The 27,585-nt window shown below is 45.0% G+C and overlaps 1 protein-coding gene across 9 annotated transcripts in view; it reads left to right on the top strand.

The window, feature by feature from the left end:
- Positions 1 to 27,585, top strand: part of ARHGAP32 (Rho GTPase activating protein 32) — a 196,859-nt gene that overhangs the window by 151,005 nt on the left and 18,269 nt on the right. For 8 of the 9 annotated variants that reach the window (XM_077306405.1, XM_077306406.1, XM_077306404.1 and 5 more), the window contains 3 exons: positions 18,290 to 18,439; positions 25,430 to 25,532; positions 26,959 to 27,103. In XM_077306405.1, coding sequence (XP_077162520.1) covers positions 18,290 to 18,439; positions 25,430 to 25,532; positions 26,959 to 27,103 — 398 coding nt within the window. Of the gene's footprint in view, positions 1 to 5,147; positions 5,446 to 18,289; positions 18,440 to 25,429; positions 25,533 to 26,958; positions 27,104 to 27,585 lie in introns of those variants that run through there. The other variant, XM_077306412.1, reaches the window with a different exon arrangement.

Raw genomic sequence — 27,585 nt, forward strand, 5'->3', positions numbered from 1 at the left:
AAACCATTCACTGAAACATTTCTCTTTTTTGGGGTGGGGGGGGGAGCGGGGGAGGTGTAACTTAGAGTTTGTTTATAAAATCTGTGGGAATGATGTAGGGGAAGACCCAGAGGAGTCATTGCAGGAGATGAAGCCTTGGGTTGATTTGAACATAATAGGACCCTCTGGCATAATAAAAAAAAAAAGTTGTGAATGTTGGATACGGTGAGTCCAGCCTGCTCCCTGCAGAAGGCAGGATGTAAGAGGCTGCCCCCTTGCCACCACCCCCATGGTTATGCCCATCATTCCTTTTTGCCTGTCATCCTTGAGAGTACAGCAGCCTGCCAGGTTACTGCACATTAAGTCAAAGTGTGCTGCTCTTCTCAACACAGCATTTGGTGAACTAGCCTTCCTGTTTCCTCCCCTTCCTCAGCCATTATGTGGTCTGTGGGTTCAGAGGCCTGACCATGTGGGTGGAAGGAAGCTTTGGCTAAGGGTAGCCATGTGTAAAAGACCAAGGAAATGGCAGATGAAAAAGAGCTGGGGGTTTTGATAGCCCACTTTTTACTACCTGAAGGAATCCTGAAGTGACTTATAATCACCTTCCCTTCCCCCCCTCAACAAAACACCCTGAGAGGTGAGAGGAGTTGAGAAAGAGCTGTGACTATCCCAAGGTCACCAACTGGCTGCATGTGGAGGAGCAGGGAATCAAACCCGGTTCTTCGGATTGGAGGCCACTACTCTTAACCACTACACCATTCACCAGAAGATTCACCGTAGAATCCTTCTTTACCAGAACAGATTCTAGCCCAACTGAATCAGTCATACGTGCCTCAAGTGCTAGTGTAGTTTCTGCCGTGTTATAGTTTCACCAGATGACTTCTGATTTACAAAATGTCTTAGGAGCGTTCTGTTTATTATAACCTTCTCTTCAAAAAAAATCTCCCTTTAATTTTGCAACAACCCTGCAAGCTTCTTTAAGTTGGGAGAAGGCCCAAGATCACCCAGTGAGCTACATGGCGGCGGAGTTTGTGTGTGTGCGCATGTGCGCATTAGAACCCTGGTATCCCAGATTCTCAGCCAGTGGGATCAGTTTCTTGCTTGAGGATAACGAATGATGTAATAGCAGTTCCCACACTCCAGCTCCGTTGCATTATTCATTTAAACATTCCTTCTCTTCTGCCCCGCATGCAATGCTTACATCTGGCTCGTTTCCCACACTTGCTAATTAATTATCTTAACAGTGTTTGGAAGATATGAGATATTTAACAAGCAGTAGACATTATATGTCATTATCTTCCCTCTTGCTGCCGCTTCAAAGCACCCCATAGAGAAAGGTCCTTTAAGGCAGGGGTAGTCAACCTGTGATCCTCCAGTTGTCCATGGACTACAATTCCCATGAGCCCCTGCCATCTGGCAGGGGCTCATGGGAATTGTAGTCCATGGACATCTGGAGGATCACAGGTTGACTACCCCTGCTTTAAGGCACAGACACTGGGTGTTGAATTGCACAGCTTTAACTATTTGTGTTCTGTGTGGTTAGGAACCTAAAGGTTGAGCTGCAGGAAAAGTTTATGTTTAAAATACAAGCATTGATTATAATCGGATGCACATAATAAAAATTTAAAAGATTGATAAAATCGACATTATATACTGTATATTACAATCAACAGCAACACAGGGAACATATGAGGAATTAAGACCAGATGCGTTTTGACCCTAAGGGTTTTCCTCAGTGGTCAAATAATTTAAAATATGCCTATACAGAGAAATAACATAACATTGGGGCTTGCTGGGTGATAAAAAGAAATCCTGGATATATCAAAAGATGTTATAATGAGCATTCATGAAAAATATTTTATGAGACACATTTTATTCATTGTTATCAACTATTATAAATAAGTAAAAACCGTGCTTACTTACTATAAAGTTATGCTTCCGCTAATATGTGTGGTATCTAATATGGAATCCACACTCTGAAATACTATTCAAAAGCCTACCACCCTGTAAAATTGGTCAAAGTTGAGTAATAATAATATTAAAAGTGGGTTCACCTTAATTAGTCGATTGATAGTTGCCCCCAAGTTCATCTTCAGTTCTCCCTTTTAATTTCCTGTGCCCTTTGCCTATAACAGTGCTAGGCATTACAGTTTTGAATCTCAGTGTTTGGCACATACTTTCTCAGTTCAGAACAAAGAGAATAAATCATCCTAATTTGCCAGTGGCCATAGATCTTACAAACAGCTTTGGCATTCCTTGGTCAGCAGAAAAGGTTTATCAATTGTGTATAAAAGCCTACAACCACTGCAGATTGTTTCACATTATGGCTTCAGTTACAGAGGGTGAAACTAAATATGAAGCACCTCCTATCACTCTTACAGTATTCTTTGACGCACAAATATCTTTATGGCTAACTAGAAGGGCTTGGCGGGGAGCCATTGCTCGCTCATTCTCTGCATGTGACTTGAGGTTCGCTGGCATCACTCCGCGCGCACTGCACAAGCCCCCCCTTTCCCCCAATCGCCATTAGCCTTGTACCCACCCTTTTTTTTTTTTTTAGCTAAAACAGACTTTTATCCAGAACAAATTCTCAAATCAGCTTCCAAAATGTAAAATTCAACACGCAGATGCCAAAAGAGGGGATAGGACTGGGTGGGCGTGGTGTTCTCCTTAATTCTGTAGCAGTTGACATAGTCCAGATTCCAGGATGTTCCCTGGAGAGGGAAGAGGGCTGGAGGCCAGCTGGAAATGCCACCTGCAGAAGCAGAGTTTATAATATCTCAGCTGGACAGGGGAGAGAAGATGGGGAGTTAACTCCAATGAATCTTTTAATGCAGTGGTCCCCAACCTTTTTATCACCGGGGACTGGTCAATGCTTGACAATTTTACTGAGGCCCGGGGGGGGTAGTCTTTTGCCAAGGGATGTTGCCGCCACCTGAGCCTCTGTTCCACTTGCATTCCTGTTGGCACCCTTGACTTCCTGCCGCCCGCTGGGGGGCGCTGCCAGCAGCAGCTGTGCAGTGCCATGCCGAGGGGGAGCCCCAGCCACGGCGGTCACTGGAGAGCACCAAAGTTGAGCCAGTGGCAGAGTGGCAGGGCAGCCCGCGAGGCAGCAGCCAGGGAGGAGGACGAGGAGGAGCCACGGCCCGGTACCGACTGATCCACAGACCGGTACCAGTCCCCGGACCGGAGGTTGGGGACCACTGTTTTAATGTGTTGGGGCGTTTACAGGTTGAGTTGTCCTATTCTTTGATTGTAAACCACCACAAGTCTTTGAGAGCAGTGGTATAAAAGTCAAAATATAAATAAACAAACAAACAAATAATGTACGGGGTATAGAAAGTAGGTGTAGGTAGCTTTTCCTGCATGGGTTATAGAAAGCGGATATAGGTACTAGAACTCTGGGACACCCAATGAAGTTGATGGGCAATCAGGTACAGGACAGATGAGTAATTAAATTAAATTATAACGTAACAACAAGCACCTTTAATTAAATCATGAACTCCGCTGCCACTGTTGATAGCGATGGCCAGGATCATAGAGGGCTTTAAGGGGAAGGTTATTCTATCAATGGCCAGTGGCCAGGGTGAGTAAAGAGAACCTCGGTATTTAAAAGCACAAAACCTCTGAAACCCAGTGCAAAGCAGTTCACTTCTGCTCCAGGGCAAGTGGTTGGTTGCTGCGTGGAAGAGGATGCTGGGCTGGATGGACCACTAGCCTGAGTCAGCAGGGCTCCTCTTCGTAAGTAATAAAGTACACAGTGTTCATCCAGGTGCCCCAGAAGTTCTAAAAGATGTGCCAAAGTTTACTCCTATTATTCCTGAGAGACTGGTGTTCAGAACAAGGATGTGTCACAATATAAAAGAAGGACCTGTACATTTTAGCCTGGAGTGTCGACAACCTTTGCAAGCCGTCAAACTCCTTACAATTAAATGTTTTCCTATTTTTAACCTTCCTCAGTTATATCCTTGTGTGACTTGATACCTTCGTAAAAAATTCCTGAGCAGGGGATGTGCAGTGGTTTCTCAGCCAACCTTATGCCCGTATTAAAAGGCCCCCAAGCCCAGCAGGTTCTGAACAGGTCTTCTTGATGCCTCTCTTTAGCAGGGTACACAGTTGTGCTCTTGCAAAATGACAGTTGTATAGCCAGGAGAAATTAGGTCATTATTGTTCTGTGAATTCAAATGCTTAGTCTAAATATTAAAGGATATACAGCTGTGGTGCAGTAACTTTTCTGGAGTCCGATCCCTTCCATTGGCCACCTGGAAATTTTGGCAAACCTCAGCAACTGCAGTTGTCTGCTAAATTCAGCCAATGCTGCAGGAATGTGTGTGTGTGTGTGTGTGGGATCAGCAATGTTTACAATGAGCAGACCTAACCCAGGGGTAGTCAATGTCCATGGATTACAATTCCCATGGGTCCCTGCCAGATGTCCATGGATTACAGTTCCCATGAGTCCCTGCCAGATGTCCATGGACTACAGTTCCCATGAGCCCCTGCTAGATGTCCATGGACTACAATTCCCATGAACCCCTGTCAACATTCACAGGGCTGCAGTTTGACTACCATGGTTTCAGGGAGCTCCCGCCGGGCACTTTAAATCAGATTGAAATCTGCATCAAGCCTATTCAGTGGGCACAGGGAATTTAGTTAACCTGATATCCAGTTAGTTTCATTTTTCAGGTCTCTCCATTAGATGTGTAACTTGAGCTCGCAGGTAGCTGTTGAAAACGGGCATCTCGGAATTCCTGGGGAACTCGCACTTAGGCAGGCAACAACAGTTCGCTTCCGCTTGCTCCATCCCCCCCCCCCCCCAATAGATAAATATGTTCTTAAGCCCTGCGTTGCATTTGAACCTCAGGATGCCGCGCGCCGTCTTTTGCCTTTCAAAATCATCTCTTTCTCTCGCTCCCCCCCCCCCACCCCTTCCTGCGGATTCAAGTCGGTTTGGATCCCAGGCGAGCCCTGTTTGGCCGGACTCCAAACTTGGTCCTCCGCGCGGCGCGCAACCGTGGCCAGCGCTGGCGCCGCGGGCTCACCTGAGCGGAGGGAGGAGCGCTATGCGCGCGGGCGAGACCGGGGGTGGGCAGGAGGCGGGAGGACGGACGGGCGGACGGAGGGAGGGACCTGGGAGGGACCTGGGAGGGAGCGAGGCAGGCAGGCAGGCCAAACGGCGGGCGAGAGTCACGCGGAGGAGCCGGGCGCGACCTGCCGGAGGAGGCGCCGCCGCTGCTGACCAGGAGCGCGGAAGACGGCGGAGCGCTCGGCCGGAGGGCAAGGCTGGCTCCGGGGGGACGTTGGCCGGGCGCAGGGAGCGGTGGGGCCTGGCGCGATCGGCTGCGGCCGTAGAGCTGAGCCGGTTCCAGGAGCGCCGCGGTTGCCTCCCTGGCGTGGCCGAGTTGCAGCCGCGCCAGGTAGCGCGGGATCCTCGACGCGGTTTCTGGCCGGCGGCGCAGGAGGGCGCAGGTAAGCACGGGCTTGTTCGCCGCCTCTGCTCCTGGAGTCTGCTTACCGCGGACCGTCAGAGGTAGTCAACCTGTGGTCCTCCAGATGTCCATGGACTACAATTCCCATGAGCCCCTGCCAGCGTTTGCTGGTAGGGGCTCATGGGAATTGTAGTCCATGGACATCTGGAGGACCACAGGTTGACTACCCTTGCCAGGATTGCCAGCACCCACCTCCCTCTGGAGAGCAGGGTTGCCAACTCCAGCTTGGGCAATTCCTGGAGATTTGTGGATGGAGCCCAGGGAGGACAGAGACCTCAGCGAGGTGTAGTGGCATAATCCAGTTCCTCCAGGGGGGCTGATCTCTTTAGTCTGGGAGGCGCGATTCCGGGAGAGACCCAGGCCCCGCCGGGAGGATGACGTCCCTACCAGGAAGAGGATTAGAGGGTGTTTCTGAAAATACTGTTTTTTTTTTTTTTTTAGATACGCAGGCAGAGACACCTTCCAGAGAAGCCTACCTGGTCAGCCCAGTCTGCTCAGCCAGAACTTGGGCGTGAAGGTGGCGTGGAGGGGTTTGTTTTATGGGCAGTAGCAGCAACCTTTCCCTCATTCTGATCTGATGATGGTGCCCTTGTTGCTACATAAAGGGGGGGGGGGGAAGCCTGTTACTCAAGAATGTTGAATGAAGCTTTGTGTGAGGCCATAACTGTTGCATCTGGACAAACTAGTTTTGTTTTGTTTTTAAAAGCCGTAAAGCTTGTTGGATGTGTGCCCTGGGGCCATTTGCCCAGCTCCGGGCTTCTCCTGTTAAGCCAATAATATATTTATTTTAAAAAGAAGAGCATTTCCCGTGACCCTGCGTTCTTTACGGAGCTTGTTGCAATCCTTTGCCTTTCCTTAAATCTTTGGCCCTGGGTCTGCAGTGCTTGTTAACTCCCTCGTGGTCAACCAAAGTTTCCTTAAAGTAGACATGAGCTCATGGATGCTGAGAGCAAGCCACTAGAGAGGGGATGGGTTTCTGGAAACCGCTTTTAACATAGGCCTGTGAAGTGTGCTTAAAGGGACAGACTACAGACAAAAAGAAACCCACTCAAAAACACCTTCCTGCTTTTCTTTCCCCACACCTCACAGTTCTTCACTGTGCCTATCATGGAAGGCTGGGGGAGATATAGAAGCCAGTGTACAAGGAGATATAGAAGCCAGTGTGCTTCCTCCTCACCACAGTACTTTTTGTACCCACCAGCAATTAAATAGTAAATTTCTGTATTTCAGAGGGGCAGCACTTTCGAAAGAGATATAGAAATCTTAGCGTGAAGGGTTCCTGTGGCACCTTCAGATCACTTTTGCCTAAGGAGTCTTATGGGGTCAGGAGGCAAATTTCTTCCAGTCCAGACTGGCCAAGGATTCTGGAGGTCTTTTTTTTGGTGGGGTGGTGCGGAGTCATCTGGGCATGGAATTGGGGCCACTGTGGTGGGCAGGTAGCTGTGAGTTTCCTGCATTCTGCAGGGGGTTGGACTAGATAACCCTGGAGATCCCTTCTGAGCCTATGATTCTAATAGAATGGAGCTCTTCCTGTTACCGCTCTTGCAGTGAGCCACTCCGTATATCTCATCTCCACTGCAGGTAGCTAGACTGCAAGTAGCAATTTGTAGACGGCATGCACAGAGTGATAACGTGTTGGAAGACAGCAGCAATTAAAGCCATCCGTAGAATTAAGAGCTTAAAGAGCATTCTATTTAAATAATCATCGTGACCAGATGCTCCTCGTGATAAAAACACCTACTGCAGGTTCTATATAAGTGTACTTAAAATCAGATATGTTCAATTGCGTGGGATTATTCCCTTAAAGCTTGGGTTATTCTTCTGAACCTCTGGATGTTTGAAATGTCCACTAGTGTCCAGGGCATGCTTATAGACTGAAAAACGAACGGACGGTTCCCTTTATCCGAGACCTTCAAACAATACGAATGGAAGGTATCCCTTGGAAACTAGGGTTGGTTCGCTGTGGCTGGGGAAGAAGCAAGAGTGTCAGGAAAGACACTGGTGGGTGCCAAGGCAACTGGAGGCTCCACATTTGGGGGCTACTGTTGCACATTTGTTTTCTTGTGGTACTCATAGTCCTGCATAGTACAGGGGGTTGGACTAGATGACCCATAAGGTCCCTTCCAACTCTATGATTCTATGATTCTGTTATTCATAGTTCGCTCCCACTGTTCCAAAAGTGACCATGGGTTAAACAAAACTGGGGAGACCGGTAATAGATTACAGAGATCCCACATGGTTGAGGTGTTGAAGTTTGGGAACAGCCAGGTCTGAATCCCCCATTCTGCTAAGGAAGCTCATCAAGGGACTTTGGTTCCACCACAGATTTTCTGCCTAACCTACCTCACAGGGTGGTGGCTATTGGAAGGGGAGGAGGAGGAGGGGAAATGGTGTGATAAGCTGCTTTGGGCCCCGCTGGGAAAGAAAAACAGGATGTGAATGGAGGGGGGGGGGGGAGAGAAATTCTTACTTGGGATAATCCCATGGCTGAGGTCTGTGTTTATTCTCCATGACTAATGGGCAGTTTTTCTCTCTGTCACATTGTTTGGTGATTGAGACACCCCTGTCTCTTGCCCACACATACTTTTTTTTAAAAGTCTCTGCTTTGTGAAGAGCAGTGCAACTGACTTGCTTATCTCTGTTTAATTTAATTTTTTTTCTTGTAATATTAATAAATTCTGCTTTCTGCTTGTGTTGTTCTGTAAGAATGACAGTGGCTTGGCAGAAATTTTTATGGAGCTGGGATTCTGTTTTATTTATTTATTTTTGTTACCTACCTTTTGATCCTGCCCCGGACTTAGAAGGTAGCCTCCTGATGCTATGTCTCCTACAGGCTTAGCCACCTGGTGACCCACCCATAAGACTGTGAGCTGCCCTCAATGTTGGCAGGGGAACTCTGGATTAGTCTGTTTCTTAGCCAGTGTTTTTATGTGGGTTTTCTCAGAAATCAAGTAAAGCCTAGGCAGGCCACCTGTAGGCGGGCACAACAAACTCACCAGACCTTCTCCATGATTTTGAGAGGTGAAAATAATAGATGTGGACCATTTTGAAGATTGAAGTGGTAAATGCCATCAGTAGTGGTGGCCCCTGGATTTTGTGTTGCTTGGCACCCTGAATATCCAGATGTCTAGATGTGTCCTGTCTTGGGGATTACACCCCTGCAGACAATATCTAGCATAGGTTCAGAAGCCCTAATGGTGGGTGCTGAACTATCAGTCTTTCCTTTGTTCGTTTTCCTTATCTCTATGTTCTTCCATTACTCATTTAACAGCGGACTCAGTCATGCCAAGAAAACGTATATGAAAACGTAATTCAAGTTGCACATTGAATAGGTTGTATCCATTTCAGTGGTGCAAGTACAGTTGCACAGATTCTGTTACTATATGCCAGTGAGCCACAGCAATTATAACACCAAATGTGGAAGAAGCTAGCTAGCTAGGACTAAGTGGGTCCTTGGCCTGATCTTTTCAACTGTCTCTGCCAAAGCCAATCGGTGCAACAGCTCTGATCCTCTGGTCAGGGCCTTCTGGCCATAATTTTGCTCAGGTTCATTAAATCTGCAGCTTTGTGATCCTCAAGCTTCTTTTCAAATAGTGAAGCGCCCCCCCCCCCCATGGTGTTCACTTTTAAAGGTTTATCTGCTTTGGGCTGAACCTGCGTTGACCAGGGGGTTGGACTAGTTGGCCTGTATGGCCCCTTCCAACTCTATGATTCTGTGATTAGTAGCAAAGTAAGGCAGGTCTATTTTAGGAGAATTAGCTGTGTTGGCGTTAGTCTGGCAGTGATTGGTAATATCCTTAGCTTTCATTGTTAGCTACCTTCAGAAAAGCAAGCTAAATGTGCCTTAATTTTTTTGTTTTAATTGTATTAATCTGTTCAGTGGAAAGGATTCTTCAGCAGGGTCTCTGTGGTGACCTTCAGCTGTCCTCCTAGAGCTGTGTTCAGTGGAAGCTAGTCTGTGAAAGTATGTTTTGGAGTGATTAACGCCAGGCTATAAGCTGGATACTAGAATGGAGGCCTGCTAATGACTTTCTGTAACTCTTACAACGCTTTACTGATCTACGTATCGATTTACCCTCTGTTGTAGCTCTGTGCTTGTTTCAATGACAATGACTTTATGGCTAATGCAAAGCTCCAGCCAGCATTGTCTGGGGGGACTGGATGGGAGCGGTGTGCTTGCTGGGGCACATGGCGATAGAAAGTGAAATAATTCCAAAGGGAATATCGATCATATCCCAGCATATTTGTATTGATGGATGATGCACTCAGTTGTGCTAATTGGCACGCACTTTGAAAGGGGGAAAGTTAGATCATCAAGGCAGAAGATAAAACTTGTAGTCGAAAGCTGTTCCCACGGTACAAGAGACTAGCGCTTGATCGCTTTCCTTTCCCCCACCCTCCAGATGGCATAGTCAGAGGACTCTGGTGACACCTGGAAAATTGTTACCTATTAAAATCTAGCTACTGTCTAAGATATACAATATGTAAGATGTCTTCCTTGTTTACAGCTTCGGTTGTTTAATAAGGATTTTGTGCTTGTTTTTTCTCTCCTGAATTCCGTGTGTCCTATCATTTTCCAATCATGGTATTTTTCTGGATAACCTTTGAGTTTAGCAATGGGAGGTGAACAGTTCTATAGTGGTTTTGGTCCTACCTAGATGATTAGGTTTCATGTGGTGATGCTGGGAGAATGCTGCTTGGGCTCTGGCCTGTGGGGTCCCCCAATAGCTCCATCTCCCCCCCCCCCCCATGCTTTTCAACATCTATGTGAAGCTGCCAAGAGAGATCATCTGAATATTTGGGCTGGGTTCTCACCAATATGCAGATGATACTCAGCTATATATCATGTTCCCAACAGTTCTCAGGAAGGCTGTGGAAATGAGGAACCTGGAGGCAGTTTGGGGATGAATGAAAGGTAATTAGTTGAAACTGAATCCTGACAAAACAGAAGTTCTACTGGTGGGAAGAAAGATTAACCCAGGAACTGGCAGGTCTCCTTTTCCACCTAAAACAGCAGGTTCATAGCTTGAGGATGTTGCTGGACCTGGGCATCCTGCTGGAAAAGAACAGGTAGGAGAAGTGGCTAGGACATCTTTTACCAGCTTGAGCTAGTGAACCTCCTCCAGCCTTTCCTGGACAAAAAAGTTCGTGCCAAGGAGGAACATGCCTTGGTAGCATCTAGACTAGACTACTGCGGTTTGCTGTATATTGGGCTGCCGATGAAGCGTGTATGGGAGCTTCAACTGATGCAGGATGCCATGGACAGAATTTTGTCTAGAGTAGATTATCACATTTAGGAAACCCTGGTTGAGAAACCCTGGACTGCAGAGTCAGCATAGCCTGTGTAGTGCAAATGTAATTAAGCATAGCATTTTAATGTGATAGCTCTTGCACCCTAGTCATTATTCATTAGGTGCATGCTTATCCATATGGAGTTCACACAGAACGACATCTGATATAAAACCCATCTGCATTCCATGTCTCATTTTGTTTCTGTGTTAAATGCTGAACTCCCTATTGGGATGCCTGTGCAGTTTGAGGCATAGCTGATACGTGGCAGATTAATATGTATATATAACAATGCCATGACTATTCCACCACATCACTAGAGAATATGCACTGTACATTAGAATGCGCATCTGTTTTAACGACCCAATTCCTTGCTCCTCATGCGTGAAGACTTGTTCAGTTGCTAGATAGCATGGAGCTAGTTTCTGTGCCGTATGCATTCCCTATCCACTTTTGCAATATCAGTTAACACGAGGAACCTGAACTCATGGTACTAAATTGTGCATCAGGGAAATGCTTCCAGGGGCAAGCCTAGCTTGAAAGGAAATTTTTGGTCTTCTGAAGTCTTTTTAGAATGTGTTTTGTGGAAGGGAAGATTATTTTTGATCTGCAGACGGGGGAATGGGGAAATGGGTGGTTCAGAGTATCACATCTGACCTAAACCTGTCTTGACTATTTTCAAGGCCTATTAAATTGTCTGGTCAGGTCCTGCTTGAATTGTCTGGTCAGGTCTTAAATTGTCTGGTCAGGTCTTTGCCAGTTCCCTGCTGCTTGGTTAACATAAAGAGAACATTGACTCTCCACTTTACAATTGAAACTATGTTTGTATTCCACATTCTCTCTAAAGAAGAAGAGCTGGTTTTAATGCCCCTCTTTTCACTACACAAAGGAGTCCAAAAGCGGTTTATAAGCACCTTTCCCTTCTCCCTACAACAAACAAACACCTTGTCAAGTAGAGCTCTAATCAAACTGCTCACAGGATTAGAAGCCATTGCTCTTAACCACCACATCACTCTTTTGGGTGTAAGGCCAAGAAATGCATAGAATATGGCACACACAGCTTTCAGACTCTGAAGAATCTGCATTTTTGCTAGGATCAGGTCTCTAGCCCTTGCCTTTAATGTGTTGACTCCTTCAGAGCTTGAGCTGAATTATTAGAATTGACCTTTTTAACCAGATTGATAAAAATAATCTTTGGCCAGTTGGCTGAAGCATTAGTATTTTGCATCGCTTCCCACCACAACAAGCCCATAAAATTCTGCTAAAGAATATGCTTGTAATTGAAATAAAATGTCCCAGTGATTTTTGTGGCAGAATGTTTAATATACAACCATTCCTGTTTTAAATGTGTTCTTTATAGAGTGCCACTTACCCCTGCAATCTTTAATCAGCCTCTACATTTTGAAGACCAGAAGCTAGTGGAACAAAATAATGTGTTTTGCCATGCTTTCCCTTCCTCGTTTTTGATTTTGTTCCCATACTTCAGCTATCAGCTTAAAGCCATGCAATTGCACATGTTCTAGTTTTTGACCTTAGCGCAACATTTTCTGCACAGCAGGAGACAGCTGAGTGTAAAACCACTGTTATTAATAAGAAAGGCAGCCAATATGCTGGTCATAGGCTATAAATGTGGGTCATTCTGTATGTCGAAAGATTTTCTTTTCCAGGATACTAATCCTGTATTAGCAATCCAGCTGCCAGTGCAACTTGGAAAGGACACATTTTAAATATGTTAGTGGTTCGGTCAGTCAGCATATGAAGTGAAGGGTTTTAATTTGCCTGTGAATGTTTAGTATATTGTCCCAAAGTGCTCTGAGTGAACTGCGAAGGCATGCTCGCACCCATGTGCTTTAAGGAGCTTTCAGTTGCTATATTTCCTTCCTGAAGATATGTTGGATATTTTCACAACCATTTAACACCTTTAGTGTATTTGTAAATCTGCGTATCCGGTATGCCCCATCTGTTGAGTTCCTTCTTCCATGACATATTGCTTCTAGAAATATTACTTGTCAGTTGGTGTATTGCACACAAACTATTTAGCCTCTTGTGGCGCAGGGTGGTAAGGCAGCAGACATGCAGTCTGAAAGGTTTGCCCATGAGGCTGAGAGTTCGATCCCAGCAGCCGGCTCAAGGTCGACTCAGCCTTCCATCCTTCCGAAGTCGGTAAACTGAGTACCCAGCTTGTTGGGGGGTAAACGGTAATGACTGGGGAAGGCACTGGCAAACCACCCCGTATTGAGTCTGCCATGAAAACGCTAGAGGGCGTCACCCCAAGGGTCAGACATGACCCAGTGCTTGCACAGGGGATATCTTTACCTTTACCTTTATTTAGCCTGCCTTTCTCACCGAGATGCCAAATGGGCTACAGTATGTTAATCAATATGTAATAAGACTAGGAATTGCAGACATTTGAAACATCTGTGGTCTGAACAGAGCAAAACTATTAAAGCACGATGCGTACTTGTTAAGGGTTAACAGTGCCATCATAAGCAGCGTTAATGTTGTTCTAAACAATAATCAGTGTTTGCTTTGATAAGAAGAGGACGTGTGTTTGTTTTCTTAACTGGTATGTACATTGATCAGTTGCAACAAAACTGCAGACTGAAATAACATTTAAAACTTAAAGTACTGTTAGGACAAAGTAATTTTGTGTTCAATTGTTGTATTCATGAAGTTTGCTATGAATTCTAGCAGGGTTCTTGGTGCCTTGGGTTTAGATTTGAATTTGTCAGGGTGCAGAAAACCTAAGCCTCAGGACATTATTTATTATTATATTTATATACCGCCCTCCTTTGAGGTTCATGGAACTGGAGAAAAACAGTACGGATAGCATGAACAATAACAATACAGTCATAAAGGTAGAACAAAATAATAACGGAACAAACATGGTAAGGACACCCATTTAACTGTAATGTACTGATGGCTCCGTGGGATGGGCATATCGGTGGTGGGTTTTGTGGGAGGGGGATCAGGGGCCAGTGGAAGTTGATTGAATTCAGGTCAACCTCAACCAAACTCCTGGTGGAAGAGCTCCCTTTTGCAGGCCCTGTAAAACTGTTTAAGCTCCGCTAGGGCTCTGATCTCCTCTGGGAGCTCATTCCACCAGGTGAGGTCCAAGATGGAGAAAGCTCTGGACCTGGTTGAGGTCAAGTGGCCTTCCTTCAGGCCAGGAATCACCAGGCAGTTGGAAGTAGCAGAGTATAAGGCTCTTTGAGGGGTGCAGGCAGAGAGGCTCTATTATGAGCAGGGGTGGCTCTAATTTAGGATCTGGTGGCTCTGCCTGCACATTTTTTACAGCTGGTCAGGAGTCCCGTGTACTGGCATTCCCCTGCCCTCAATTTGAGAACAGGAAATGCAGTGGCCCATTCTAGAAAACAGGTCCCAAGATAAGTAACAAGACCTTGGATGTGTGATCTCTCTCTCTCTCTCTCTCTCTCTCTCTCTCTCCCTCTCTCTCCCCCCCCCCCAGCTATCTATCTAGCTAGCTAGCTTTGAAGTTCTTCTGAAAAGGCGAGTGAATCATCCCCACCCTTCTTTTCCTTTGTTCTTAATGTTGTCAGGGTCATAAAACTTCTAGGCTAAAGGTAATGTTTGCCACTAGCCAGCCAGCAAAGAACACCTCGATTGCAGTCCAAGTCTGATGTACTTGGGACCCAGATGCTGTAAATTCCAGCTGTAAAACCTTAACAGCACAAGGCCAAAAAAAAACCCTGCAGAGTTTGCTTTGAACTTTGCACAAACCCTGGTGAACATTACATTGACTGTGGCATGTTTAGCGTTGACCTCCTCGCGCATTTTAATTTTCTTGTCCCGTAGCAGCCTCTTCTGCCACGTTTAGCAGAGCTCCATGGTTGTGAACAATATTTAACCCAACACGCTTCATTTCACCATGTAATCATCCGGTGAGATTTTATACCTATTTGAAGGGTAGAGCCCTTGCACTGGCCGGATCCATAAAGGATGTTTGAAGCATTAAAGTGGCCTTTCAGGCTCGGCTGTGCTGCAAATGAGCTCCTGGAGGGAGAGATGAAAAGGCAAGATTTAAAGAGAAAGGGTAGTCCTGTTGCCCGAAAAATAACAGCCTCAGAGGTACTTGAAATTAAAGCATTTAATGCAATTTGATGAAAGCATGAAAACCAAAGTGGGTTTTTTGAGTGTATTTAATAGTACCTGGAGACTTATTCATTTGTGGAACTTAGAGTGAGAGCTCTTACTGCTTAAAATTAATTTTTTTTCATGGTCTCAAATGTCAGTGGTTTGGCATGCCAAGAGCCAGTATAACTGGCCATCTTCAGATTCCTTTTCCCTTTTTGGCAGGTTGTAGAACTTCTAGAGCTGTGTTTTTGCCATTTTGAATATGAAGAAATGGTGGCTGTTTCTTTACAAGGATGGTAAACATTTAGCAGTAGCAATATATGGACTTGTTCTTCCGTCTGGCCTCTACATCAAAAAGCTCAGGGAGTCAATTGGCTAATACTGCTGTTTTGTGAGCCTTTATAACTTCCTGGTACTGAAAGGACTTGGATACAAAGGAAATCCTTTCCTGACTTTCATGTTCTACTGGTTTTTATTAGCGTGGGATGTTTCTACAGAATTGATTGTAAACTAGGCAAACAAAAGGATTTCAATTAAATAATCAGGTCTCTTGTGTAAATCTCTTTGTGATTTTTCTTTTTCACATTTTTTAAAAAAGGGAAACAATGTAAGGAAACTCCTTCGTGCTGCTACATCTATGTATATTCTCTTTTCTTAATGTAGGGTCATTTCCCTCCCATATGTGATTGCTGCTTGGAGAAATCTCTGTTGCATTATTTCTAGTTCAGTGGAGCTTACAAGATATTAATAGAACCAGAATTTATGGTCTAGTGCAAATTAGAGGTCAAGAAAGCAGCATTTTTTTGTTATGGGGGAAAATAATTATAGAAATAAAAAATGATACTATTCGTTTCCAGTTTTTCTGTTTACTCACTTTCTAGCCAAATAACTATATTGTGATCATGGTTTAGTCTAGGTTTGCCAAAGCACTTTAAAAAAATCTTGCATTGTCTACCTGTGAAAATGCTGATCAAGAACAGAGTTGCATATAATTCATATTTTATTTATTGATTATTGGTGGGGTTTTTTTGCATATGGGTGAGGAACTAAAACAAAGGTGGTTGTTACTTAGATAGGTGTTTATAGTGGGTGAAAGCAAGGTCAGTTCAGTGTCTGGTCCTTAAAATTATGCTTTCCAGAGCAGGGTCCTAGTGGGTTTCGAGGACAGCAGAGGGAGTGTTGACACTCATACTTTCAGTCATAGAATCAGCACACTCCAAATTCTAATTTTAAACCATTGCTGCCTATAGGAAGGGAGACCCTTCACCCCAGCACTGCCAACCCCTGCCCCCCCCCCCGAGTCTTTGTCACTAGCCTCCCTTTCTGGGGAAGAGGGTGGGAAACCTGTACCATGCCACATAGTCCCTTCCGGTAAGCAGTGAGACAACCTTTCCTCCCAGAGTCCTCTCCTCCCAGAGGACCAAAAGGCTTTGAGAGTAACGTGAGGTGGCAGGTGGCCTTCTGATCTAAGATTGCGTCCAGCCAGAGCTCCACTAGGTCTCGAGGCAGCCCAATTTACTGCTGACTGCAGAAATCCTTCCACATTAGACGGTCAAGCGATGGCTGCTGTTCCCAAGAGGAGGCTGCATTGCAAGAGGAACTGACAGTCTCCCACACCTTCTCTACCCTATAAATGTCCTGAGCAGCAGCATATCATGCTTTGAGCATGTGGCTGCTTGCATTGACTGGAGGCAGGGCCAGAAAAAGGAGGGCCAGTTGATGGCATCACTGCTCCGGGTAAAAAAAAAAAAAAAATCCTAGATCTGTGCTCCACCCTACTCTAGCCTTGACTGCACCCCTGCTGTTGATGACATCGTTCAACACACATGCCAGGAGCTGCCTATTCCGACTTAGTTGGTGTGTGAACCCTGGAGGAACTGTTCATAGTTCTACAGTTAGTAATCTGGAGTCAAAATTGCTCATGGGATAGTAGTTTCAGTCTATTGTTCCATGCTATTGTCTTAGCACTTGGTATTGGACACCTTCTCCCCATTGCCCTGTTGCCTTTACTGTCCAACTGAAATTAATCTAGCCAGCAGCGCACTAACAGTACAACAATTTTCTGCTCCAAATGATGTCCTGTACATAGGAAACCTAGAAGGGCGTTAGTTCCTTTAATTTAATAGTTCTCTTCTGTGAAATAACAGCTTATCTACGTTCAGCTCGCATAAAGGATAGCATGATCGTTATGCTGTGCTGGATCTACAACTAGATGTTGTTTGTCTAATTCAGGGGTAGTCAAACTGCGGCCCTCCAGATGTCCATGGACTACAATTCCCAGAAGCCCCTGCCAGCATTCGCTGGCAGGGGCTTCTGGGAATTGTGGTCCATGGACATCTGGAGGGCCGCAGTTTGACTACCCCTGTTGTTGCAAGGGTATATAGTTCCGACACCACAACTGGACATAACATCAGATTTTAACAAATGCGTTTTTAAACTTAACATCAAATAAAGCTTAAAGACTGCCGTGGAAGCGTGCAGGAGTCTTGCTATAAGGAGTTGTGGCATTTTATTGTTCTTGGGAAAACAGGTCCAGGTTAACAGTGGTCCGAAACTAGACTGGCCAGAAAACCAAACTGTCACTAAGCAAGAGTTGGAGAGTCAAATCTCTCCTCTAAGAGTTGGAGAGTCAAATCTCTCTCCTCTAAGAGTTGGAGAGTCAAATCTCTCTCCTCTTCTCTTCCCTTTTCATTCCTACTATCACAGCCCTCTCAACCTCTTCGGAGGTGGCTGACGCTGAAAGAGTTATACGCTCAGCTGTCTGCGAGGGTGAAAGGGAGCTGCGAGGCAGAAGGCATAGGTTGCATTCCCCGCATATTTTGTATAGGTTGTGCTTTTAGCATCTGAGAGATACAAGACTGAAATATATACTTTGCATGGGAAGGAAACAGCAAACTTTTGGGATGGCTCTTGCTCTGCTGCTATTTGACAAGTACAAGGACCTTGAAGTTATTGCCCAGAGTCTTACAGATAAAAACGCTCTGTTTAAAGCTATTTCCTTACAGATTTGGTTTCCCCTGAACCCACTTATTTTTAATGGCAGAGGGAATGCGGGAAGGGAGGAGAGGGAGGAGGATAGGTTGAAAAGCGAAGGTACGTGCATGACAGGAAGAGTGACTGATAGTGACTAGAATTCGTGGTGTCCGTGGCATATACTGTATTCACCCAAAAGGAAGGCAACCCTGATCATAAGGTGACCCCCTTTTAAAACGGTTAGGCGCAAAAGTTGTGGGTTCCAAAAAAATCACAGCTGGACATAATTGTGACTTCCATGCTAATTTAAGAAAGTCCTCCTCTTCTTCTTGACAGCACTGGGGAGGCGGGGGGGGGGGAGAAGAAGAAATCTAGTCTTCCTTTCAGGTAAATCAGATATTGTGTATGTTTCTGTTTTGATCATCTGCCCCCCCCCCCAAAGTAATCCATTTGTTTCAATCTGACAGTGTCCAAAAAACACGGCAAACTTATAACTTTCCTGCGCACCTTCATGAAGTCTCGCCCAACAAAACAGAAGCTGAAGCAGCGTGGGATCCTAAAGGAGAGGGTGTTCGGCTGCGACCTGGGAGAACATCTCCTCAATTCCGGCCATGATGGTAAGAGAGAGGATTCCTTTGGTTTCGGCAAGAGCTTTGCAGGATCAGGTTGTACTTGGTTTCAAAACTAACACTGCTTTCTCAAAATCCTCAGACTAAGCGTGCCTTGTAGCAACAGATGGCATATCACTAATGTTCTGAACCTAAGCACGCATCCATCAGAAGTAATTCATATAAACACATTATGCTTCTGGTTCTTTTTAAATCTTGTGTTGCTTACGATTCCATTTGGCAGTGATGTAGAAAAAGAATCAGGCCAACCAGTTCTTGCCCTTCCGCCTTTGGCCATCTAGGAGGTAGCCAAGGATAAGCATTGCCTGATATGTTTTGCTCCTCTTCTTCATGTCTCCCCTGTGACAAAACAACTTAATATCGGTATTCGGGGCAACTGGACGACATTGTTGTAGCCGTCGGCATTTGCCTTCCAGATTGAAGGCCAGCGAGAATCTCTTGAGTTCACTGCCGTGGTGCGTTAATAAGAAGTCTAATTCTGGCATCCTAGAATAAACGGTTTAGAGGAGACCAAAAGGTTCTTATTCAGACCGTGGGGCTGTGGAAGAATCCGTGCCACTCAGTAGTTCATTGTCAAGTGACTGTAACCTGTTGCAGGAGAATAGGCCATGGTTTTTTCATGAATTCAGAACTGTGTTGAGGGACTTGTATGACATGAACTAATAGTGTTCAGTTCAGCCTGGGGTTAGGCAAGCCTCTGGCAGTCTGCATCTGGACAGATGACGTGTTTGCAGCCCATTCAATCACAAGATCTCATGAGCATGTGCAGATCTGTTGGGATAAAAAATCCACTCGTGCTGACGTCCTCGAAGAGGAAGTTCAGGTGAATCAGCACCGTGTTTTATTGCTCCTGGTATTGCATTTGTTGCTCATTGTTTCTTCCTTATACAGGCATTTGGTAGGGCATACGTCACTCCTTGAAATATGCTCTGTGTCACGCACCTGAGCATTCATCATTCTTGTGCCAGCACTTATGCAATTAACATGCTTCATTGCTCCTCAGTGAGCTTATTCCTCAAGGAGCTTTAAGGTGTTTCATGGCAATCATGTTCTCTGTGCTGTGATTCTGCTTGTGTTTTCACCAAGTATTTTAAATGCTTGAGCGAATGAAGGCATGAAGTCAACAATGATGTTTTTGCCGAACCTTAAATGGCAGGGCGTTCTCTCTAGAATTGCAGGAATTTGGTGCTTTGTTGTAATTTTTCTTTTCTCCTTAGCCTGACAAATTGTTTCAGCATTTTAATTTGAGTGTACGGGTACAGTGCCTCCATATCTCAGGAGGAAGCATCCATGGACCACCAGTATCCTAGAAATGTGCACCAGAATGTTGAGAAAAGTAAATAACAGGCAACATTACAATTGTGCTGACCTGGAAACTTCTAGTGAATTTTTAGCTTGTGGTTTTGATGCATTGGAGCTTCATTTTGGGGGGCAAGAAAATGAAATCGGAGGTGGATACCTAATATTACTAAGTCTACCCAGGTGAAGATGAACTCTTGAGCTTAGGACATGGGAGTTAAAACTTTGGGTCAAGCTATTAGGACATTGGTCTCCTTGAGTTAAACTATTGCATGTGGTCTACCTCTGGCAGTGATTTTTCACTGAAGTTTGGTGTTAGAAGGTTGACAAGACAGTGGGAAGAGAAGAGCCAGGCTATATCAGGCTGGCTTGGGGTGGTCCCATCCATACTGCCCAGCAATATCTTGTGTAAATGGGAATTTTTTGTCACCGATAGGCAAAACTGTACCCCCTTGGCCAGAAAATCCAACAGGACACAAAATCACATGAAAGGGTTACAGCTTGAAGCACTGCATGAAGCAACCCATGTGCACAGCAGGCCATCTACTGTTCTCAGATAAACCGTATAACCACATAGCTTGCCACCACCTAAAAGCAAACAGCTCAAGAGAATTCTGGCAGGCACATCTAGATGAGACGGTGAAGGCAAGAGTTAGACTGGAAGGGATGTGTGTGCATTTGTGAGTATCCTGCAGCCAAGTTCTTGCATTCCATGGCAAGTTACAGTGCTCTCTGGGGACACAAAACCTGTGTGACAGGGTGAAATGTGAAAATGTCAGGTGCAAGTTTTCAGTATCATATAAGAATCATGTAGGAGGAACCGGAAAGGATTTTGCATTTCCTGATACTAAGTTCTCATATTCGTTTCCACCTCGACTCACTAAGTTGTTTATCAGCCCTGTGCTTAAATATATTATGTTGACATATCTATAATTGAAGCCTAGTTCCTAGTTCAGTGTATTCTTTCAGTGGCCGAACGCCACATTTTAAAAATCTTTTTTTCTGTGACCAATAAGTATTTGGGAGACGTTTATGGTGCTCAGCATCCCATATTCTCATTGTGTTTAAATTTATCCAGATTTTGGCAGATGAGGCAAAGCATCTGGGAAATGTGAGTATGTTGCCTAGGAACTGGGGAACTGGAAAAAGGTTATCTAAGCTTCTGACTTGGTTTGGACATTGCTGACTACAAATTTCTGTGTAGGTAACTGAGATTCTTTCGTTTGGTGTGGTGGCTTCTAATCTGGTGAACTGGGTTTGATTCCCCGCTCTTCCACATGCAGCCAGCTGGGTGACCTTGGGCTAGTCACAGCACTGATAAAGCTGTTCTGACTGAGCAGTAATATCAGGGCTCTCTCAGCCTCACCTCCCTCACAGGGTGTCTGTTGTGGGGAGAGGAAAAGGAAGGTGACTGTAAGCCGCTTTGAGACTCCTTCTGGTAGGGAAAAGTGGCATATAAAAACCAACTCTACTGGAGAGCCACTATTGGTCAGAAGTAGACAGGCAATGAGTTGTGAAATAAGCAGCTTCATGTGAAATAAGCTCTCATGCATAAAGCACCATTATAAGTCTAAATAACATAGTTCAATTAGAAAAATCTCGGAATTTTTAATACTCTCACCTAGGGCCCTAACTGGCTTATTGGAGACTTTCCTTTGAGGACATTTCCTCCCTGCTTGTTTACAAAACAGTGTGCCAGGACCCCTTCCCTCCTCTTTCTATACAAAGTTGTTTCTAATAAAACTATTTTATTCTTTAACAAGTTTGGTGCCGAGGTCCTCTTTGCATATCTAGACTCTGGCAACTTCCTGATTTGGAAGGAGAGAATGCTCGAGACAGACATTCCTAAGCTCTGCCAACACCTGGGACCTTTTGCATACCCAGCCAGAGGTACTACCACTGAGTCCACAGTTCCTCCCTGATTTCAAAGATGTTCTGAAGATCAATATCTGAAATATATGAAGATATGTATCAACACAGGAGTGTCTGCTGCATCAGAGTTTAGATGGAGAGACTTATGTCACCAGACCTTATCTATAAGAGAACATGTTGTGAAATTATTTGCATGGCTTATTGATAGAATACATAATAATGGATTTTTGGATCCCACAGATTCATTATCATGTTTCTTTCTTTTTTGTTCCTCAGCATTTTCATTCAGGGAATAAGCTGCATATGGTTGTAGTAGCGTTTGCCCCCCCCCCATATTATGCAAGAAGCCATCGAATTTAAAACTCAAATGACACCAGAGGCAATCTGCCATAGTGGCAGAGAGAACTAATATCTAGTGAACAGGAAGAAATAGAGTCAGGTTGACAACCAATCTACTCATACGCGAGGAATCGATATATATATTGGGGAGGGGGAGAGGAAGAGGAGGAGAGGAAGGGGAGGAGAAGGAGAAGAATTGGTTCTTATATGCCACTTTTCTCTACCCGAAAGAGTCTCAAAGTGCCTCACAGTTGCCTTTCCTTTCCTCTCCCCACAACAGACACCCTGTGAGATAGGCAAGGCTGAGAGAGCCCTGGTATTTCTGCTCAGCCAGAACACTTTTATCAGTGCCATGGCGAGCCCAAGGTCACCCAGCTGGCTGCATGTGGGGGAGTGCAGAATCGAACCCGGCATGCCAGATTAGAAGTCCGCACTCCTAACCACTACACCAAACTGGCTCTGAATTACTGCTCTTAAGCGCATTGCCTGTTGCCACCCAGGCAAGATGTTCCCTGCAATCTACTTAGTCTAAATGATGCATTAACTGCATCGGTGTAGCTTGGAGGAATGTTAGGAGTTAGCCATGTTCTGGCACCATTGAGTGATGATAAGGTTCTTATCCAGTGTGACAGGCTAGAGAATTAACAGCATCCCAGTGATCTCTAGAGGGCAAAAGAAGCTGTTGTGTACGTTGTCTATTCATTGTTGATCCCCCATTCTTTTGACATGGTGAATGAGTCGGTGAGTTGAACATATTGGAATGGCTGTATCCCCCATCCCCTTTCAGTTTTCTGCTTTGGCGGGATGCTAAATGTCACAGTAGGGCGCCCCTGAAATTTAATTATGACATATAGAGCATTTGGCTTGTGCGGTTTGTTTATAAGGCTAGAAAGCCCTAGGGGGGTCAAAAGCCGTGGAAACATGCTGCGTTGGTTCTCTGTGACACGGTGCTTCAATTAGGCAGCCTAGGCAGGTGTTCCGGGCAATGCCAGAGACCCCTGGGGATTCATGCAATGTGACTTAATGTGTGTGCATGGCTACACAAGGCACCAGGTTCCCTCTAAAGGAGAGAGGTGGAAGGTAAATGTGTGTGCGCTTTGATGCATTTGTTTATATCCATTATAAAATCAGCCACACAACTCCTTCACTTAAAGATATTCCCAACAGCACACCTGCTGCACACATGCTCAGGTGTGCACTGGGCAAAAGCTTTTGTGATCCTGTTCCTTTTCTTTCTGAATTCTGCATACACTGGGGTAGCTGACCTCATCATTGGGAGGAAGAGGAGGAAAACTAGAAGATCAGCTCCCTGCTAAAGGACTCCCCTGCCTGGGAATTTTAGTTGGGGTTGCTTTGTACAAATTGTAAATGTTTTTTTTTATTATTATTAATTTGTATGTTGACTTTACTGCTGTCACCTACCCCGAATGAGGGGCAGGTTAGAAATAATAATCATAAATAATGCCTGAGACAGGATGGATTGAGAAATTGTAAAGGATGTGTTTTTGGAGCACGGTGAAGAGCAGAGTTATGGTGTAGAATCAGACTTGATGAAATATGCAGTCATAACTTTGATTTCTGTGTGTAGGGTTTCATTTGCTAAGGAATACATAACGTGGACCCCATTCCCGGTGTGTTCTGTCTGTAATGAGAGAAAGTGTCTTCAAGTACCAGGACAAAGCATCATCCAATTAAATTGATCTTCGCTGGCAAACAGAAGCATTCCTCTATGCCGAATTCATTCGTGGTTTTATTGCTACAGGTTCTCATTGATGGCCACTAGCTTAGATTCCCTTAAAAGGATTAGCTATGTCCATGGAGAATATGTCGATCACTGGCTTGTGGTATCATATACATTATAGATGGCAGTTCCATTTTCAAGAAACACAAGATGGTACCAATAAATATCATCTGTCCCCATCTAGCTGCTTGCCTCCAAGACCTGGGCACCCTCTCTCCTCTAACAGAAAACTGTACAAGAACTGTCATCTAACACGAGAGTAGATTTAAATAAGCATAGGAATTATAGGAAAGTTCTCAAGAAATGCATAATAGGGAAGAATTGGAGCAATGCTTCACTGGAAGCAGTGCATGCTTAGAAGCCCTGTTCCTAAGGTCTTTTCCTGTCACTGGGGAAGCAGATTTCCTTTGGCATCAGGGACAGTGCTGGAGAGCAGGAAAACAAAGTTGACTAGTTCACTGGAAAAGAAGCCTAAGGGGAAATCTTGGCATGGATGTTAAAGTGAGCACAATCAACTAGCTTTCCACTTCATCCCCACTTTGCAGATACGGCTGCAAACACCCTTACCTCCTGGAATCGTGTGGGTTTTCTTATTTGGCTGAATTTAGGGCGGGAGTGTACACGGGTAACTGGTGCCAATCAGAAAACAGTGGCTCAAGGAGCATTGCCAGTCACAGAATGTGAGAGGCACAGCCCACAGGAAGGACTTGGCTGTTAAAATCTATTTCTATTTAACAAGCTTGCAAGTCCCTCGCTGAGAAGTGATACGTCCCCCATATGTAACACAATACTGCCGTGGATCATCCTGGTACAGCTCAGGCAACAACCGTATCATGAGCACAACACAAGAAGTAAAAGCCCACGTAGGGCAGGGAAGTGAGTCCAGCCTCACCATGCCCATCAACCCCATGCCCAGCCAACTGTCGCAGGTTGTTAAGAAATAAGCACTTGGAAAAAGAAATGCCTGTTTTACACCCGGGGAACAGAGGCCAAGGTTAGTCCCAAGTGCATGTCCATCATGATAGAGCACTCAAACTCAAACATACAGAAAAGATTTTCCATTTCAAAGAGTCAGCTTCCCCAAGCAGGTTAGTGGATCCACAAGAGAGTGCTGAAGCTCTGTTAACTGCCAAAGCCATAAGATAGAACAAAGAAGGCACAAGACACTTGTCTATACACAGCAAGCAAGATTGAAATAAATCCACTGGCTCCTGAAGTCAATCCATTATTGTTGTTTCTATCTAGTAGTGATGACTGTGAGTGTTTGGGCAGGAAGGGATATGCCAGTTTTTGTCTCTTGTGGCCCTTCCTTGAGTGCCCAGAGAATTGCTAATTGCCACCGTGGGATGGTAGGTGAATTTCTTTCAGAGACACGCTGGATTCTGCAGATTTTTGATGGACAGATCACCAAATTGGGGTCACCATGGGTGGGCAGGTAGTTGTGAGTTCCTGCATTGTGCAGGCGGTTGGACTAGATGACCCAGGAGGTCCCTTGCGGCTCGATGATTCTATGTCTGCCATGTGGTCTGCCCATTGTCACATGTCACTTCCACTATTGTCCTTCACCCTAACCTTTCAGTAGATACTTCAATTTCCTCTTGACTAGGGACCTTTGTTTTCAGCTATACCTAAAGATCTCTCTTATTTCTCAGAAGGCATCCGTGTGTCTGCCTCAAGAGGATCTTGCAGGACTCCATCTCATGGTCAACTGTTTCTTTCCCTTTAAGTCCCCCAGGTCCTCAAGAGTTGCACTGAATTCATTGAGAAGCATGGCATTGTGGATGGAATATACCGTCTGTCTGGGATCGCTTCTAATATCCAGAAGCTGCGGTGAGTTGGTTTTATTTATTTATATCAGGCCAGTTCTCTTTTTTTTCCCCCCCTCTCAAAAATATTCTCAGAAATGAAATATAATTATCAGCAGCACAATAAGCAGTCGTGCGTAATAAAACTGAGCAGCAGACATCTTACTGAAATCGCGGTGCAAATCCAGATCCGTAATTCAGCCCCCATTCACGATTAACTGACAGAGGCCTGCATGAACAAATGGACTTTCTGCACCTTCTGGAAACTAGCTAAATTCTGACTACCAAGGATCATGTTTGGAGGAGGTTTCCCAGCCTCGATGCAGCAGGACAGAATCTTTTTTCTCCTGTAGATGTCAGTTTAATGACAAGCGGATCTTTGATGGAGTTTTCATGAACAGGAAGGAACAAATGTATTTGTTATGTTTCTTAGGAGCTGGACATGCCAGCTTCATTCCTGTAATTGCAACGTCTCTCTTTCACCTCCAAAGAGTACACATATTGATGAATGAATTTCCAACTAGTCCCTAAAGCAGTTGTTTGTTTTTAAGAACAGCGGAGCCTATAAACCCGAATCACTTCCCATGTTTCCTACAATTCAAAATCTATCATTGGGTAGGAACAGAAAGCAGTTTTTATTGCTAGACAGTCATTTCCTACGGTTTCAGAATACACAGCATTCTTGAATATGGGCTAGTAAGTAATTTGCCATTTGAACTGTGGCTTATGTTGGGCACAAGCGTCGGAAACGGCAGCTGCCTGTGATCCGAGCTGTCTGACTCAACATATTCCTTCCTACTGGCCTCCGCTGGGCTAATTTGAAACAGCTATTTCCAAGCTGGTTTTGTAGCAAGAAACATGCCTGGCCAGGACGAGTCTTTATATTTTATGGATCTTGGTACATTGACTCTCCCCCCAGTCTCTCTGCAAGGCAGAGGACAATGCACATGAATTTGTACTGAATCACTGTGCACGATGATTGGGATGTTTGGGACTGCAGTGGGCCTTAAATGCTTCGCTGTGTTCATTATTGTAATTTCTAGGTCATCAGTCTGATACACAGTTTTCATTTTGACACATGGGAGGGGAACTACCTCCAGGAAGGCATCTGTCACTTACAATCACTGGAATTGCTTGTGCTTTGGCTGAGGACTCATGGAATATATATCCTGAAATCATTTCTGGAACAGTCTCTTCTGCATTAGATGAGATCCGATTGTGGGTTCCCCCTCCCCTTAGCGACCCAGTCAGCTTTTCGATCTACCAAAACCACCTCCCAAGAAGCCACTTCATCTCAGAAAAATGTGAATTTCTGAAAGCAAAGATTCATGTGGCTTGGGGTTTGAGGCCTTTATTTCTTCCTGTAAACGAAACCTTTGTTTGCTTTTGATGGTGTATTATCCTGTTTTTCTTCTCCTTGCATCTCTCCCATTTTCCTTTCTCGTCTCCAGGCATGAGTTTGACTCAGAGCAAATCCCTGACTTGACGAAAGATGTGTACATTCAGGATATACACTGCGTGGGTTCACTGTGCAAGCTGTATTTTCGGGAACTCCCAAATCCCCTGCTCACCTATCAGCTGTATGAGAAATTCTCAGTAAGTGCAGGATGGGATTTGTATTTTTGCTCTGTGGGCAGCTTCAGTGTGAATCTGAGCCAGGTTCCAGAATGGTTTCTCCTGTTGTTGTTTTTAATAAATGTTCATGATTAAAATCACATGTGAAAGTTTTGGCATGCTGTCCTCCGATATCATCGCTCTGTGTTTTTACAAGAATCTGTTCATTGTTCTCGTGGTGTGCCACATGATGACTCTCTGCTCTTGCTGTAGGCCTAGGAACAAGATGAGGGAGGGAAGTCTTTAAGGCCACCTAAAGTTTCACATGACACTGGAGACTCCCTTCAACTTGCATATCCTCCGCTTTGATTAGAATTCTCCAAGACCGTTTATGCACTGGAGGTTTCATGCTGTGCTGCAGGCGGGAGTTTTAGTCGTGGCAGGTTGCCCCACCTCTTCCTGTACCCGCATGGGGGAGCATTTGGCCTGGTGCATCTCATCAACCCCCTATTTGTGCTCCTGCA

Source organism: Paroedura picta, chromosome 12 (genome assembly GCF_049243985.1).
Source record: "Paroedura picta isolate Pp20150507F chromosome 12, Ppicta_v3.0, whole genome shotgun sequence".
In the NCBI taxonomy this organism is placed as follows: Eukaryota; Metazoa; Chordata; class Lepidosauria; order Squamata; family Gekkonidae; genus Paroedura; species Paroedura picta.